Here is an 18,023-nt window from a genome sequence, read left to right on the forward strand (position 1 = left end):
TCGCAGGCATCTGTCCAGTGAACAAAAACTCCATCGACTACCTGCTGTCGCGTAACGGAACAGGGAACGCCGTGGTCATCGTCGTGGGAGGAGCGGCAGAGTCTCTGCACTGCGCGCCCGGCATGAATTCTGTCACCCTGAAGAACCGCAAAGGCTTCGTGAGGCTGGCCCTGCAGAAAGGGTGAGCCGGCTGCACCGCATTCACACACGACGACACGTGCACTGTTCAGGGAAATAAACAAAATCTGTTGCGTCGATGTAAACGTCTCCGCGCTGCGGTGAGTCACTGGACTGAATAAATCCGAGATTATTACTCCCAGAAAGTTTTAAATTACCTCACAGGGAGCGTTACCAAATCTTTTATGAATGTGCCGTGTTGTCCCCCCCAGTGAGGCTCGGTGCTCCCCGTGGCACCCAGTAGTTCTTTAGAAAGGTCAGACTGTGTGAGCTGGCATTGGGCTGCCCTCAGCTGTGAATTAATCTCTATTACAAACTGCACTGCGGAGGGAAGTAGCCTTGGTTTGTCTCACAAACCCAAACAAGCGCGATTCCTTTTCAAATGCAGCTGAGGATTATCACATGCACCAGTGTCCAAAGGAGCTTAAAGGTTTGTAGGAAAGACGTGCCGTTCTTCAGACCTTCGTTCATAACAAACTGGGTTGGCATTCCAGCTGATATAAGCCTGCTGTATGAATTCAGGTCACTTTTGGATTCACTTCCTGGCACTTGTAATGCTTGTGAAATAGAAAAAATGTTCCCACCAGCTGATTAAGAGGTTGTTTGATAAATAAAAAGGTGTCTTCAGGTGTCTGTCTTTGCAGATGAAGGTAGATTTAATGAACGTCACTGCAGGAGGCCTCCTGGCTGCATAACACCTTTTATTACCGTTATCGCTAATATCGGGAATCTTGGCCGTCACCCACAATATTATTGAGTATAAAATGTCAGTGCTTTCCCAAACAGTCTGCCTACGTGACCCACTGAGTCGGGGCAATTAGCAACGCATTAGGCCAATTCACTGACCCCGTTCGTGTGATAGTTATTTCAAAGCCAGGGGATTTACAGACACGACTGTAATATGAATAATCTAAGCTTTGTAATCAAACAAGTCTGGAAAGTTTCAGTTAAGAGGAAAGTGAAGATTTTGTTATGCAGCAGTTTTCTAAAAAAAAACAAAAAAAGAGTCTCCACCGCTTGCTTCTAATAGTGTTTTACTGACTTATTTGGTGCTTTGGGATATTAACATACAAATGAACATGGATTAAACACATCAGCGCCTTGGATATCTCTCTGTATCCGGCAGCATATTTACATTTTTAATCAAAGGTACAAAAAAATCTTGGTCATGCATTGACAGTATTTGTGCAGTTCCTCTTACTGCCAGTAGGAGGAGACAAACGTCCCCCTACGTCAGGTTTAAATGCTGCTCTGTAACTTAGGTTTCTTCTTCTGTGCTCCCTCAGCTCTGACCTGGTTCCGGTCTACTCCTTCGGGGAGAACGACGCCTACAAGCAGGTGATCTTCGAGGAGGGAACCTACTGGAGATCTGTGCAAAAGAAGCTACAGAAGATCTTAGGTTTCGCCCCGTGCCTTTTCCATGGATGTGGCCTCTTCTTTGGCAACTCCTGGGGCATCGTGCCTTATGGGAAACCTATCACCACCATAGGTGAGGGTTGGTTTGAGTGTATGGTCAGATTGTTAGAGGTACAGATCAGGGTCATTCCTCTGCTGTTCTAGTACAGTTTACTGGAGGACACTGACCAACAAACTGGTGACAGATTAACCGGACAAAGTCAATATTTGCAGAACGTTTTTTCTCAACCTCTCCTCTGTTTTTGTTACAGTTGGGGAGCCAATCACAGTGCCAAAAATCGAGGATCCAACTGACGAGACGGTGGATCTTTACCATTCAATGTACGTCAAGTCCCTCCAGTGCCTTTTCGACAAGTTCAAGACCCGCTTCGGCCTGAAAGAGAGCGACGTCCTGTACATCCAGTGAGAGGACGAGGCCTCCTCTCGGTTTCCCTCCCATTCCTCGTCCAACCTCGGTGCACCGTTTATCTCTGAGCTGCAAACTCTACGTACGTTTGCTAAAGAAACCTTTGCTCACCGTGTCGTCTCTCACACAAACACACAAACACACACTTTTCAGTGGACGGCAGGTTTGAAGAACAGTGGCCTCTCCCTGCTGCTCCCGTCCGGACAGAGTTACGCCAAACCCCACGTCAAAAAGTGTGCCTTTTTCTCGTTTCATTTTCTATTTTGTCAATGAAAGCATCGAGTTTGGACGTGGTCGCCGGTGCAGAGGGGAGGTGAACTCCACTAGATGGAGCTGAAAGGCAACACGCAGGACTTCAAAGACGTGCCAATGTTTTCTTTCACCCACGCATTCACACACTTCTCCATAAGCTCTATTACATGCAAAACGCACAAACAATGCAAATGGAAGGTACCGCTTTGTTATCGGGGCCATAAACCCAAAGGTTAATTGAGCCAAAGACGTATGTTGTCCCCCACACATGCATTGATTTCTACTGTATGAATAGTGAACGTGGAGGAATTCTGCAGGGTGAATGCACAACACGCGTGTGCCTGTGATTGTATGAAGCCATAAAGTATTAATTCTATTCCGTAGAGAGGAAAAGGCCTATTTCAGCGCTTGTCCCTCGACGAATATGCACTTTTTGTATTGCCGATTACCCTCTGAGGTATCAAGAAAACTGCCTTTGATAAGAGATTTTCTTTTCCGTCCCAAGACAGTCATGCTTGGCTTGGCCTGGCTTGGCTTGGCTTGGTTTCCCTCCTACTTGGTGTCCAGGTCTCGATCCGAGCGGACGCGTCTCATCTATGCAGTGAAAGCTACGAGGATATTTTTTTTTGTATCTCTAAAGCCTTTTGAAAAGTTTCGAGCTGCAGTAAAAGAAGATAATAGTTCTGCAGGTGATGTTTGATGATTCCAGTGTTCAGGCTGATTATACCAGGGGTGATAATTGGAAAAGAAGAAGAAGAAAGGGTTACGGCTGATAATTCCTCTAGAAGTGATAAGTTATATTTAAGGATGTCACCGGTACTTTTTGTAAGAGTATGTGTATAGAATCTATCCTGGGAATCATCAGAATAGGAAGGCTTGGGTCATGTTGATGGGCGTGAAGATGGGCAGTAATGAGGTTGTTCTGGTTTCACCGTCGTGACTTCTGAAGAGCAGTGTAATCCCTGTGCAATAAATGTGGTAGCAATGAACAGCGAGACTCGTCTGTAAGATGAATGACGTCATTTGTCTGCCGATATTTAAATTAAACTTTTGTATATTTTCAGAAGGAGACGTGTGTGTGTTGTCGTGTTTGTTTTTTGGAGAATTTTCAACACACATTGTTGGGAAATAAACCCGCAACGTACATGTTCAGCCTAAAAAAGCAGTTATCAGATATCACACATTCAGTATTTAGTACTGAAGCACCAGCACGTCACTTGTTTACACTGATGAAATGTCTAAAAACCCCAAGACTGCATTGTTTCCTGATCTTTTTCTGCACCTTGATTTATTTATTTTACCAGAATTCACCCTGGTTAATCTGATATCTGTATAAATGCTGACATCTCCACCAAATACAAAATACAAAACTGTCTCATCAGTAGGTGACAAAGGGTCTGACATTCACAAAACTACACCTGGAAATGGTAGAACACAGGCTCACAGGTTCTTTACGACCCACAAACTGTGCTTCAATCATTTTTTGGATGTTTGAGCTTCACTGTGCAGATTCAGAGTCGACTGAAAGAAGAAAACATTTCTCATCTAGTCGCAGCAGCATTTTCAACATAACAAGCAGTTTGGAAGCCAGGCTGCTCCAACTGACAACTTACACAAGCGTGATGTGTAAACCTGAAGCCTGCACTGAACAAACACTGAGGACAGACTTTCAGCGACATCAGAGAAATCCTGTATGGAGTAGTTAAACTTTTAAGATTTAAAATACAAATTGCACACTTCTAGATTCAGAATTTTTCCAATTAAAAAGAAGGTTTAGATATTATCGTAAAAATTTGGAATGAGATAACGTTTTAAATTTAAAAAATAATATCAAAGTATTAGTCACAAATATATATGTAATATATGTGCATATGAACAGGCCTGGAGCGGTTGTCTCAGTAAAACCACGGCTTAAAAATACTCCATTTTAAATTTCACGAGTCTAAATGTACGTGTCTGAGTTTTAATGGAATGTATTATTAGTTAAAGTGGTCACGATTCAGATTGTTTCCCTTCACAGTGTTGTATAATCGATGCATTGACATGTAAACTGCAATTTCTTTGGTTGTGTTGGAGCAAATCCTAACCACTTAACAAATTTAAAGGGTTATTTAACAGACAACAAAACGCTATAACTGTGAACTTGTATAGTGTAGCAGCTGGTAACTGTAGTGTACTTTATTTTCCACTAAAATGTGGTTGCAAACAGACTAATGAATCTATAAAGACACTGGATCTGATGCAAACACAAAAAAACAGACAAACAGCAGAAAGAAATCAATATGCGTAGTAAAGTCTGTCGGCCCTGTAGAAGCTGTGGCTGCTGCAGCCGCCTGCTGGCTGCTTAACATTCTGCAGTCGGGCTGATCAGCACGACTCACTGCTGCTCAAATGCAGACACTGGTGCATTTACACTTTAGGATTTATGTTTTATTTTACCCAATACCTAATGTTTCTACATTATTCACATGTTTGACAAAAAACAGATGATTAGCTGATTCTAGTTTTAAAACAGGTGTGACAAATAATCAGCAGTTTGGTGTTCACACTATTCTGATTATGGATTTATTGTTTTTAAGCAAGTATGTCAAGAAACACAAGAATTATTCTTACATTTTAAATGTCTCAGATTTGAAAAATAAAAAAATCTTTATTTTATTACACAGCAAACTGAATACTTTGGGGACATTGGACTATGGAGTAGTGTGAGTGCCAAAGTACAAAAAATAAATCAATAAAAGAATAATAAAATAAAAGTGGAAATAAAAAGAAAAATTAATAAAATAAAAATAAATAGTGTGACAATGTATAGCAATATTAATCAAAACTGCATCCATAAAAGAAAAGAAGAAATATAAATACAAATAAATAAAATAATAATAAAATTTTTTATTTTTATTTGTCTTTATTTATTATTTATATTTATTATTGTTATTTTTGCTTCATTTATTTTTAGATTATTTTTTATTTTATTTGCATTTTTAAATAATGTTTCCATGTTTATTTTATTATTCTTTTAGTGATTTATTTTTGTAATTTTGCACTCTCATTACTCCATATTGGACTTTTAGATCGAAAACAACACTGAGTGCAGGACTTTGGACTCAGCTTGGCAAAAAGTGTTTCTTTTGCTTTTTTTTTTTGCTGCTGACATTTTCAGACCTGTTACACAACATTATCCTTAATATTTAATCCATAAGGAAAATCTGCCGGTCCTTACAGATTATACTGTTTGACATAGTTATAATTAGCTCTGTCTGAAACACATTAGTTATAACACTACCTATATATACATTCATCAACAATAATCCAACAATTTAGCAGAGTTTAATATCCTTTTTTAAAAAAAAATATATTATTTCTCTTTATGATCCATGGGTCATTAACCATTGCACTGCTGCACCATGAGAAACGTTTAAATGTTGTTGGGAACTGCACAGCAAGCATCTTTAACGGAGACCACAGTTCAGACACTGATCAGATGTTGCATATGTTCTCTTGGAAGCCGCCCCTTCTGTCTGCCGTCAGTTCCTGGTTTAACTTTTTGCATACTTGCAGCACAGCGGCACGAAGTTGGCAGCCCGCACCACATAAATGGGAATAGGTTTCGTCAGTTTCTCTTCTGGCTTTACTGGAAGTTACCAGTGAAAACGGCCTGGATGCCACCGTTCAACTGTCACCTGCATGTCACGCTGCACGATGCAACTTCCTCATATTTTGCAGCTTTGACAGATTTCAACGGACACTCGCCTCATCCTGGAAGATAAACAGATGAGGCGACCAATGGCGTCGCGAGTTTTCAGCCTCAGGCGCCGCCTTTTTGTGACGGACGTTAGTTTGGTCCAATCAACGGCCGAGGTGTCGCCCCTCCCAGCCGGAGACGGATTTCCGAACCGAATGTAGCCGAATAGCCTGGACTTTGTTTACGTCCCGCTGGTTAGCTGACAGCCGTTGTAGCGCTTCGCCCACACGAACATCCGTGTTTGCATGTCTCTGCTGGCTGCTCGGAGCTTCGTGAACTTTTAGCCCAAGTATTTCGAGAATGGGATGTTTTGTTGAGTGAGGGGGGACCCGCTAGATGCCGACAGGAGGATGAACTCCATCACCGGTCGGGTTCTTGCTCTCCCTGCCGCCTCTGTCACCAACTCTGGAGCTTCATCCTCTCGAGCCTTACATGTGGAGCTCACGTCCCAGCAGGTAAATACAGACTCTCTGGGCTCATGTCGGCTTCATCCACGTTCGGGTGAACTCAGGGAAACTTGGACTGGCCTGCCTTGATGTGTTCTGTACTAGTTCACAGCGTCAGTTACAACTGCTGCCTGCAGACACACGATAGGCCTGTCAGACTAGCTAGCTAGCTAGCAGCTGCTAGCTTGCAGTTAGCTAGCTTACTGGAGATAAATGGAAGTGGAGTGACACCCCAGACAAACTGAAACCACTTAGGCTGGCGTTAAACACTTCTGAGCCCGGCGTTTCTAGTGTGCTGTCCTGTCCTTAAACACATATCTCATGCTACACATTCAATTGTGTGCTTGTGTAGCATGCTTCTGCTAATGCTACCTAAACTTGACGTTGTGTTAGCACGCAGGTGACAGCTCAGGGGAAGGGAGACCGGAGCAAACACTATGTCGTTTTAATTAAGGGTAAACTATCTCATACAGTGTTTTGTAACATGATTTCAAACATGTCCAGACCATATGATAAATCCATCAATGCTTACTTAAGCCAGAGAATTCTTTGGAAGTTGGAAAATTCATGTCTTATTCATTCATTCATTCATTTGAAAACGACGTGTAGAAAGTTGACAGCTCGACCTCAGACCGGGACATTGTTCTCTCTCATCTCCATCCCTGACACTGTGTTACTGCAGGATAGTATTTGTAGTGGAGGAACATGCCAGCTGCATTTATGAATATATCTTTAGGTTGAGTCATATGAATGTTATCCAGCTTTTAAAGCCAATATCTGATCTGCACACAACATCCAGCGAGTCCAACATCTTTATGCATTCTTGGACTTGCTTCCGCTATTATCCTGCATCAAACCTCTTCACTCTAAATGTCTACAGTCTCCTTCCAGTGAAGCCGAGTGCATCCCATCTCAGATTCATGCAGCAGCTTGTTTTGCATTCTTGCATACGGTTGGGATTCATAATGTGTGTGTCACTGACGCAGCATCAGGTTCAGCTTTCACAATGGCTTAGTGCATCATAGGTACACAAAGATAGTTACACATAAAAACATACACTGGGACTGGAAGTTTTATTTGTTTAATGTACTTCGTTGACCTTTAACTGTCGGCTTTAGTGCATTAGTTTGACATTTGTGTTCAAACAGTTAATTTCAATAATGTTCTGTTCTTACTGATGGTGATGCCTGATTATCTGACACGCTGTATTTCTTGTGGTTATGTGGTGTTAATTGAGGAAAATCATGCTGTAATTTATGCGAACATTTTCCCTCTACTTGCTCTTTAAAGGATCGGTCAACACACATTGCAAAAAAATGTGTGTTTTAAACTCTTAGCCCTGGGGGTGCACGGCCATGCAGATAGTCTCAGCTGCATGTGTTTAGACTTCAGGTTATCTGCCTTTCAATCTCCTGCAGATGCACCAGTACAACAGAGGTGAATGGGCTGTTGTTTCCCAGTGCTCTAAGAACTTATATTTGAAAAACTCATGTGCGAAGAAAGAGCAGCAAAAATGTTCTGATCTCATTTGAAAAAAATAAAGTTGTTGACACGAACTGTTTTGAAATAGAATCGCTGTATATTAAATCTCACTGTTACTGACTTTTCTTTTGAGTTTTTAATCTTTAACTTTGCTTAATGCTCATGTGCCGGCTCACGTGGTTGATGTCTCTCCAGTGATGTTGTAAAGGCCTGAGGACGTTACAAATGCACGTCTGTGCAGTTTGCTAGTACGAGAGCTAAAGTGCATTTTACAGGCGCACTAATAGGAAATAAGGAAATACAAACATCAGCTAAATGCCTAAATGTATATGTAGAAGTATCTTTCCAAATTTAATTGAGTTTAAAAGTGTATATTTTCCTGTACACTTTGCTGATTCCAAAGCAAGACATTGTTCCAGCAGCAGTGGGTCAGTAGGACGGGACCACATACAGGTGTTGTGGGTGCTTTGCTGTGTTGTTCATTTATCAGAGGTAAACTTTCTGACCAATCACAGGTATTGATTGGCTTTGGACTGACTTAGATTTTCTGGTCTCTGCCTCGGTAAAGAAAATTGTTTGCTTTGGGGAAATTGTAGGAAGTTAGAAGTGTTAGATTTTTGAATTTTCAAAATGTGTAATTGTGTCTACCATAAACATTACTTTACAGAAAGTATAGTAATTTGTGTTTAGTAAAAAAAGAAGGTAGGAATCTGTGATTTTATCCCAAAGATAGCTGAAGGTATGTAGTGATAAACACAATGAATTGGATCTTAAGTACTAAACAGAGTAGTAAGAATGTATGAGGTTACTGGAACAACATGGAGTTCAGAAAAATACCTTGAGGCTGTGTCTGCTAAATTTAACAACAAGTGAAAAGATTGACCTTATACTGACATTAACTATGGTTAAGTCTGCATTGGTTGTAACCAGGGCTGCAAGGTGGCTCGGTGGTTAGCACTGCCGCCTCGCAGCTAGAAGGTCACTGTCCCCGTGAAGACACCCGGGATCTTTCTCCAGTCTCCATGTTCTCCCCGTGCAGCCTGGGTTCTCCGGGTTTTCCGGCTTCCTCCCACAAGTCCAGAAACATGTTGAGGTTAATTGGTGATTGTAAATTGTCCGTAGGTGTGAATGTGAGTGTGCTTGGTTGTCTGTCTCTAAGTGTAGCCCTGTGATAGACTGGTTACCTGTCCAGGTGAACCTGCCTTCACCCTGAGTCAGCTGGGATAGACTCCAGCCCCCCATGACCCTAGTGAAGATTAAGGTGTAGAGATGATGGATGGATGGTTTTAACCAGGTGTAGCTCGTATATTAATTTAGTTTCATGATCAGATTTATGTAGTTCAGTTTCACCAGCTTTGATTTACTTTGTCCAGTCCAGTTTCTTATGGAGTGGAATGTCTGAAGGGTCAGGAATTGCAGATGTTCAGGCCGAGACTTGTGACCATTTAATCTCTTTGTCACACTAGTCACTAATCACATACCACAATCACACCCATTTGATCATTTTATAACACGTGGTCAACTTTTTTGCGACCAAACTTTGATCTCTGCCGGAGCTCGCGGCCTATAATCAGGGCTCAGATATTTGTGTCGTCGAATTTCCGTCACAGCCGTTTCCCCCTCCGCATTAGCCCATTCAGAAATGTGCGCTGACATTTTTCAGGAGGGGGGTTAAAAGTCCCCAGCAGAACAATCAGTTTTGTTGTTTCTGAGGTCCCTAATCATATAGGGAATCCCATGACTTAGATTTGGCCTGCGTATGGCTGCAGGAGGGAGGCTGGGCCGGCCGGTCAGCAGAGAACTTGTGCTGTGGTGACGTGTTTGCCTGAAGCAGGTCACCAAATGGCATCTGTGTGCCTCCTCTGTTTCCCCACAGTCACACTGCCTTTACAAGCCTAATTTATTTTACACAGAGATATTAGATTTTTACCAAAGTGGATTTTTGGAAGCAGATCCTGAAGTGTTCAAAAATGCAGACGTTAAGTGTTGTGTAGAGATTCACTAATGAATTATGTAATGAACTCATGTTTGTGAAGGATATCTTTGCCTCGTTGGCTCACTGTGATAAAAGAAAACATCTCTGTAGAGCTAAAAAAGTTGGGCGTTTCTCATGTGACTGTCATGCCTCCCTGGTTAGCTGCCTGTTTAATTCTACCATGAAGATGTCATGCGTCTATTATTTGAACATCTCGCAGCTGTGCATGAGAAATAACGGCTATTTTAGACGGTTTCTATATCGGACAGACAATCTGATGCTGTATTGATCTCTGCCTCTTTTTGCTCGTCCTGGGACCAAGATTGTATTTGCCAACCACCACCACCACCACCACCAAATGAAACCCAACAGCTCTGATGTGAGTTATCTGTTGTCAGTGTTTCCTCGCTTAGCCTTCATCTCTTTCTGTGCTCTCTCTCCTGCCAAACAGAGACGGTTGCGTCATCTCCGGAGCATCGCAGCCAGAAACATCGTCAACAAGAATGGCTCCCCTCTGCTGGACACTTACTTCACCCTCCACCTCTGTGTCGGAGAGCGCATCTCTAGAGGTCAGTGCTGACACGCCTTCCTCGCACACTTGAGGCCCTGCTGCTGCTGATGTTATTCTGTGATGTCACTCCTTTAACTTGCATGAAGAAGATTTTAAATGAACTTTAAAGCAACAACTTTTACTGTGCACATTGTTTTGTAAATTGATCGCAGATAGTTAGTGATGGCAAAGCTGTCATTGTCTCAGATAGTAAAATTCAGTATTGTAGTGTTATAATTAAGTATGTTTCGAGCTGTTATGTATTCTGAATCTGTATTTTGCACTGAGCCTATGATTCTGTTTCGTATTTTCCTACTGAGAACAGCGTATGTCCTTGAAGATAATATGGCCGGTGAGAACCGGTTCACACACTTGGAGACAGCAGAAGCTCCTCTGTTCTATCAGATAGGATTGTTACTTTAGCTACACGCCGTACCAACAGCATCCACACATGCTGCTACCAAATATCAAGGACGTGGACAGAGCGCGGAAGAGGTATGCCTGTCCACGCCATTGGTAACTGGCCGATTAAACTCGGGAGCGTACAAATATTATCTATGTTCGGGGCCAAGAACATAGCCCAAGAAGATATCTGTAACCTGGAGCCGAAAAACCTCAGTTCAGCTGGACATGAGATTCCTCTCTGTCCCTCTGAATCCAGCGCTGCAAAGCTTTACCTGTGACCTAAATAAATTCTACATCTGAGAACTGAAGATTTCTCCGGCTTGTTCTTGGGCTTGTTCTTTAGTTGGGCTTCCAACTAAAGAATCGGGTCTAACAGTAGTAATCCAGTCCAGCTGAATCTTAAGGACAAAGGACACTCATTTGAAGACAACAGATTTTGGCCTGCAGGGAGGACTGATGGTTTGAGAGAGGGGTCAAACTGGAAAGACCGTCCCTCAACAGAGGTGGAGGTCTGAGGCGTCATCTCTCACCTGTTCACAGTTCAGTCCAAAGATCTCTCCCCAGGAAGATGAACCCGCATCCACACCTATCCACAAAGACCCTAACGAACCCCATTGTGGCCGGGGGAGCACTAACGACTCGGAGAGGAGCAACAAACCCCCAATTGAAACCAAAACTCAGGTGTTAATGGCTCCTTTAGGATATCAGTATCTGGAACTCCCAACTAGTCAATCAGAGCTGATGAAGCCTCTTGGATGAGAGGTGGAACATCTTCAAGGAACTCAAGCAAGTCCAGTTGCTACGATTAATCCACGAGAATAACCAGGACCTGGAGGACTGGGAATTTTAGAAACTTAGGCTAGCATCTGTAAACACAGCATTTGTTTCCCAAAGCTGATGGGGCCGAGCCATTAACCCTGAACCTGTGACAAACTCTTTTTAGAGTTAACTTTTTTAGATCTCCCGGTTATTAATCTGAAAGTACCCATAATCCAGTGGTGTTCTCACTGTGTGTGGAGCAGGTTTAAGGGTTTAATCTAGATGACATTATCTCCACAGTATTATGTCCAAATTAAATCTGAGCTGAGCTTTTGTGAGTTATATTTTAGGGTAGATTTACTCCTTGTTGATAGCGCTCGAGGTCCTTCTTTTAATCCAAATTCTTTTGTGTCTTTTCAGATTTTTACAAGAGTGAGGTCATACGAGACTCACTGGTGAGTACTTCTGTCAACCTTGTGGGATGGGTTAATGATGTTGTCGTTACCGGCAGCCTGCTGCTGAACCGTGCCTGTACACTGATCATTATATGAGGTGCTGCGATGTGGGAAGACAAGCTTCTTGTATTTTATTAATTCAGTTATGACTGGCGTGTATACCTGCTGCCTGTGTGGTAGTTTAGCCACCTCTGGACTTGTTTCCCTTGAACCTTATTCAAACATTACAGTCACTGCGATGTGCTGTGAAACATGCTTAGGTGAATAAAATGTGAGTCTTGCATCAACATGATTAAATACGATACGTGCTTCTCTGGTGCAACTTTCTTTCTTGGCTGCTAAGCATCAGTTCCTTGTGTAAGTGGCCCAGCTGTATACTACTACGTGAGCTTTGGCTGTTTCCACTATTATTTGCGTGACAGAGGCAGCTCTGCATGAAGCTATAGAAGCAGCCAAGGATAGCAAGCAATTACTGTCAGGCTTACTGCCGAGTCATGAGCTGACCTAAGCTGGTTTCCAGGCGTACTGTTTAGTACCCTCAGAAGACAAACCGTATAATGCTCTGCAGGAGTCATGACTCCTGTCATCTCCCTGCCGAACTTCCTCCTGTTGAATCTAACATCCCTGCTGACATTCGTTCTCTAGTATTTCGTCTCCTTCCTGTCATCGTAGGTCTAAGGAAGTGTTTCCTGTTGGTCTTCCTGTTTTTGTTCTGACTGCGGTGCCCCTCTGCTTCCACCGCCGACTCTCACTAGTTTCATTTCCACCTCCCTCCATCCTGTGGATTGTACTTCTGCTTTTGGCATTCGTCTCCCGCGTGTCCTTGAAAGTGACCTATAGAGCAAGAGACTTTTCTCTCTGATGGCAGGAAATGGTACATAATTGAATAATATGAGGGAGCTATGATGCAGAACCAGTAGCCGTGCTGTCATTCTGGACGTTCAAGGACAGGGTGCAAACAGAAGTAGGGATCAGACTGGACGGATGATGTAGAGCAGGATCATTTAGTTACCTGGCAGTGGATAGGGATCACATTATGAACTTAACAGAAGTACCACACATATGTTATCTTTCAGATTTTGAGTTTAAAATCTTCAGCTTATTCCCAGAAGCTTGTATTGCAGTAGCTGCTTGTTACGTTTGCTTTTTTGGGAGAAAGATGGTCACAGTTGCACTAAACACAGTAAGTTTCTCTTTAGATTTGACGCCTAATTCTTCTCCTTAGCTGAGAGACTTGTGTAAAGATGTTCCACAGAATTCCTTAAAAAGTTTCCTTAATTTGGGAATAAACATTAAAGCATGTACTGCATTAAAAGAGATTTTACACAGTGGAAAAGTTTGGTGAGATTGTTTGTGTTCTTGTGCTTATGCGTGCTGTTGTCTAACAACGTTGGCATAGAGATAGTAAAAAAAATATGGCAAAATAAAAACCGACCTCATCAGAGGAGCAAAAGACTGAACATCTGGCACAATACAATAAAAAAAGTAAATGTGACCTGCAAATAACAGAAACCAACTAATGTGGGAGGAAACTGCAATTAAATTTATTCAAGAAGCCTGGAACTGTTCATTGTCGTTACTGATGACCATAAATTTGGCCATGTTGTGGTTAGAGGTACCTACGCTTATTTCTAAGCCTGTTTAACAAACCGAAACGGATTCCTTAAGCATAAAACCAAAACCGGAGAAAACCCTAAACACTTAAGTGATCATTTTAAGGAGAAGACTTCAGAGTGTTTTGTGTAATCAAACGTGGAATTCCAAATCATCACCGGAGTCGTTATGAATGCTGGATTAGCACTTAACTAAACAAGCCACTTTTTAGTAGTAATGTGCTCCTACTATGCTCGTTATCCTCACCAAGTGACTGCTAATCCTCACGTGTGTGCATGTGTGTGTGTGTTAGAATCCAACGTGGCGGAGCCTGGACTTTGGCATGCTCCCAGACCTCCTGGACACCTCAGTGTCCTGCTTCGTGGTGAGGATCTATGGAGGACAGGACGAGCAGTACCAGCCCCTCATTGAGTGGAAGGTCAACCTGGATGGCCTCAGATACACAGGACAGCAGGTCAGCAACGGAAAATGATAATAATGCTAAAAATGATGGCAGTTATTTGTATAATATACATTTTTAGCACAAAAGCCACCATGTTATCGAGGCCACATAGGGATAAGTTGTTAGGACAGTTGTCAGCTACACACGTCGTCTGCAAGATGTGCTTCATGTGTAATCAAAAACTGAATTAAATGTTTTACTCTCTCCCCTTAAGCTCAGACACATGTGGTGTACATGTTTCACTCCTCTACATGTGGTTCACATTGTCTTATGCTTATATATAATAATGGCTCAGTTTTGAGTTTTCATTTGCAAAGCACGAAACACAAAGCTCAAATTAGATAATAAAGAGCATCACAACATTTGTACGTGTTTAACCCTGAATTTTAATGATTGTTTCGATTGTTTTCAATGTAAAAATATATGCCTTTTGTGTTTGAAATACCGTATAGTAATGTAATAATGTGAATCCTACGTTCTTACAAGGTAAAATAATAATTATGACCCCAACATTTGCTTTTACTCACGACACCAAACCCTATTCCAGCCACTCAGTAAGTTTAATCATCCAAAACACATTAAACAGATGCAGTAGAACATAATGCATATAATAATTTCCACCAGTACAACAGATGCTCAGAACATTACAGCGTTCTGACACTAATCAGAAGTGTATGAAATCACATTTCTGCTTCCATTTTGACTCCATATATTTCTAATTTCTGTCAGAGGTGGTGAAGTAATCAGTAATTATAATGCAAAACTGTTCACCGCAACAATGATGTGATTCAGTAATGTGTATGGTCAATGTAAAGCCTTTAAACCTTCGCTGCACGTCTGTGTCGTGAGGACTGAAGACGTGATTCAGAGGACTGAGCTTTGCAGTTGAACATGTTGTGTTAAAGGTCAGAATGTAGCAGGACAGTCTGGCTCTTTGCATCAAAGGTTTTGCACGCTGAAGCTGTGAAAACAGTCAAAGCAATCTTTAAATACTGAGAAAGAAATTTGGTGCTGTTGCCATTCTTTCACAATGAGACTGCTCATAAACAGATAACACTGTCTCATGCACGTCCAGATGTCCTTTGTTCTCCCCGTCTCCGTCCTCACAATCAGCCTCTGCTGCCTCGCTTTGTCCACAGATTCGATCCAGAAATCCAAATGAGATCATATTTGGATTGAACGACGGCTACTATGCAGCTGACTTTGATCATAAGGTACAGCCTTTTGTCTGTTTTCCAAAGCTTTTGCATCATAATGGAAGAGCCAGTCCTAATCTCATTAGCTTTACGTGGACGTCGTTTGGCTGCCGCTCTGAAACGCTGACATGTGGCTGTTTCAGGATCAGTCGGAGCGGAAGAAAAACAGTCTGCTTCAGGTCGACCAGAGTTCAGTCAGGAACTCCTACAGCGTTTTCTCATTGCTCAGGTAAGATTCATGGCATGCAGCAATATTGCATTATATTATCATTTCATCAACTCTAGTAGCATGTATTGCAACATGACAAGGCAGCAGCCAAGTCCATCTCTTCTAGAGGATTTTCTATCATGCGTAGTGGATTACAGCACATCTTTTTTAACCATGTATGTCTTACAATAGATCCATCTTTTATCCTTTTTTTTTGTTCTAACTTTACTGCATAATTCATGTTGTGAGATCCTGTCTGTGTTGTGAATAGTAGTCTTGCGCATTTGCCGTCCAGCAGATGGTGCCATAGGAAAACCAACACTTTAGTCATTAATCGAGAAGCTCTGCTGGTCTTGATACGAGCTCACCAAGCCTGCAGCCCACCCTGTACTTCCTTAACTTAACACAACAAATATATAAAACATTTCAGGCACTTTATCATTTGGCCGGACTCGGGATTGGAAGCAGAATTAAAGAGGATGTCGACATGTTGTGAAATTGCTTGCAGTGTAATTTTGTGCCACAAGTAGGAGACAGAGATTTGCTGAGTAAGACGCTTGTTAAAAAGGGAACCCTGGTGCAGTAATTAGGAACTTGAGACATAAGGGAGTTCTGGCGTCTGTTGACAAACACAGACTAGTTGTTCTACATTTATATTTAAACGTGGTCGAATGTAAACACTGCTTTCAGAATCACCAGGGCTTCCCCCAAGGGGAACCCTCTGTTAACGTAAGCCCGATCACATAACGACCTAATTACAGCACGTTTTAACTAAAACAATTTATATTTGGAAGGTTCCCGTCAGACACCTCCAAAATAAGACGAGGATCCTGTCATTTGGAGCATTATGAAGGTTTCCACTAACATTTTCCGTCTATAGAAAGTAAATAGGGGGTCATAAATGCGCCAGAGGCCTTCGCTGTGTCAAGAAATAGGAGTTGTGCCAAAGCCCAATGAACTTAAACAGCACTTCCTCATCTAGAAGTGGTCGTGTTCTACGTTTATACGAGAGCAGATCATTACCTCCTCAACAGCTTGCAGGAGAAAAAGAACCCACTTTGAATCATAACTTTTATGACCTCTGCTCTGGCTTTTTCTATTATTGCAGCCTTCCTCCACATCCTCTTCTTTCTGTCCACACCCAGCGAGACTCTGCGGAGTTTAATACGCTCACAATTGATCCCCCTCTTTCCTCACACTGCTCTGCCTGCAGCTCTTCACCCCTGTCAGAGGTTTTCTTTGGCTTAGCGCACTCATATGCACATGGTTTATGATTATGCACTGTAGAATGATTCATTAGATATTGTACACTCCAGCAGGGATTACCCCCCACCCCCTCACCCCCTATGGTACATATCCATATATACTCTGTTTCTGTCTTCTTCAAAGTGCGTTAACTTTGCGGAGCATTCAGGTGGAGTGCCGCTCGTGGATGCATACGTTACATGCACCACGTCTTTCTTCATCATGAGGAATGGTGGTCTCCTTTTGTCGTTCTAATTCTTGGAATATTTGTCTTTGCGCTCCTCCGTGGACAGTGATGCATGTCCACAGGGGGAGAGCCGCAGTGTCAGACGCTCTCACCCAGCTCTCTCCCACTCTGTCTTGGCCCAGTGCAAAGCGTTTTTCTCAGCGCGTTGCTTTAATGGAAAAGGATGAGAGCTGCTTCGCCGAGAACGCGCTGATCTTGATTAATGACGGTAATTTGTCAGCAGATTCGCAGTCTCTTTCTCTGCCTGGCTCCGGTTGACAGCATCCTTCGCTGGTGTGAGGAACACGGTGATGTGGGCTAGCAAACACGACACGACTCAGACGGAGAGATGAAGAGGGAGCGTACAGATCATCAATCAGCAAACTTTTGTCTCTTTCAGAAAAGTGGAGATGGAGGGCAGGCCGCAGCCACACAGTGTGTATAGCTGGGCCTCTGTCTGGGTAGAAAAAAACGTTAGGGAGATGATCCAGCTGTTCAGAAATGCTGTTTGTTCTTTTTTTCTCCCCCTTTGGAGGCACTATTATTACAGGTTTGGATGTTACTCAACCTCCCAACTCCGAGGCTGGATGTGTGATCCCTGAGCGGGGAAGCATGATCTGATGGGACTTTGGAGATGCTAGTAGGATGTTTACAAAATGGAGAGGCAGCAGAAAGAGTGACAGAGTGGGTCACTGTTTCGGTTCATAACAGTCCAAGGTCATTTTCTGTTGCACAGGCATAATGTGTTCTTAAATGTCACATTGAAGTGGTCTGTAAGTGGAAATACTTGAGTGGCTCCTCTGTTCTTACTCGCAGCTCTCAGAAACCAGAGTTATTCACTTACTTCTCGACACTGAATAGTCTTTATAATGACAACAAACCCATTGTGGATGCTGAATATTAAAACAGTGGATCATGTGGCACATGGTAAGCATCATTCTTGGGGCAGAACTTTCACAGTTCAGTGCAGTGTCTCAAACTCCTGCAGCCTAAAGGGGAAACTTTCTTCTCTTCTTGATCAGAGCCA

At 42.5% G+C, this 18,023-nt stretch overlaps 2 protein-coding genes across 2 annotated transcripts in view; both read left to right on the forward strand.

The window, feature by feature from the left end:
- dgat2 (diacylglycerol O-acyltransferase 2) overlaps positions 1-3,322 on the forward strand; it is an 11,853-nt gene extending 8,531 nt beyond the window's left edge. Inside the window, exons 6-8 of the mRNA XM_008287292.1 lie at positions 7-181; positions 1,464-1,666; positions 1,845-3,322. Coding sequence (XP_008285514.1) covers positions 7-181; positions 1,464-1,666; positions 1,845-1,999 — 533 coding nt within the window. The 3' untranslated portion in view covers positions 2,000-3,322. The remainder of the gene's footprint in view (positions 1-6; positions 182-1,463; positions 1,667-1,844) is intronic.
- A 2,847-nt stretch (positions 3,323-6,169) lies between these two features.
- uvrag (UV radiation resistance associated gene) overlaps positions 6,170-18,023 on the forward strand; it is a 101,925-nt gene continuing 90,071 nt past the window's right edge. Inside the window, exons 1-6 of the mRNA XM_008287293.1 lie at positions 6,170-6,448; positions 10,348-10,465; positions 12,031-12,065; positions 13,972-14,133; positions 15,261-15,335; positions 15,461-15,546. Coding sequence (XP_008285515.1) covers positions 6,344-6,448; positions 10,348-10,465; positions 12,031-12,065; positions 13,972-14,133; positions 15,261-15,335; positions 15,461-15,546 — 581 coding nt within the window. The 5' untranslated portion in view covers positions 6,170-6,343. The remainder of the gene's footprint in view (positions 6,449-10,347; positions 10,466-12,030; positions 12,066-13,971; positions 14,134-15,260; positions 15,336-15,460; positions 15,547-18,023) is intronic.

The sequence above is a fragment of the Stegastes partitus genome, unplaced genomic scaffold, assembly GCF_000690725.1.
Source record: "Stegastes partitus isolate 25-593 unplaced genomic scaffold, Stegastes_partitus-1.0.2 Scaffold494, whole genome shotgun sequence".
NCBI lineage: Eukaryota > Metazoa > Chordata > Actinopteri > Pomacentridae > Stegastes > Stegastes partitus.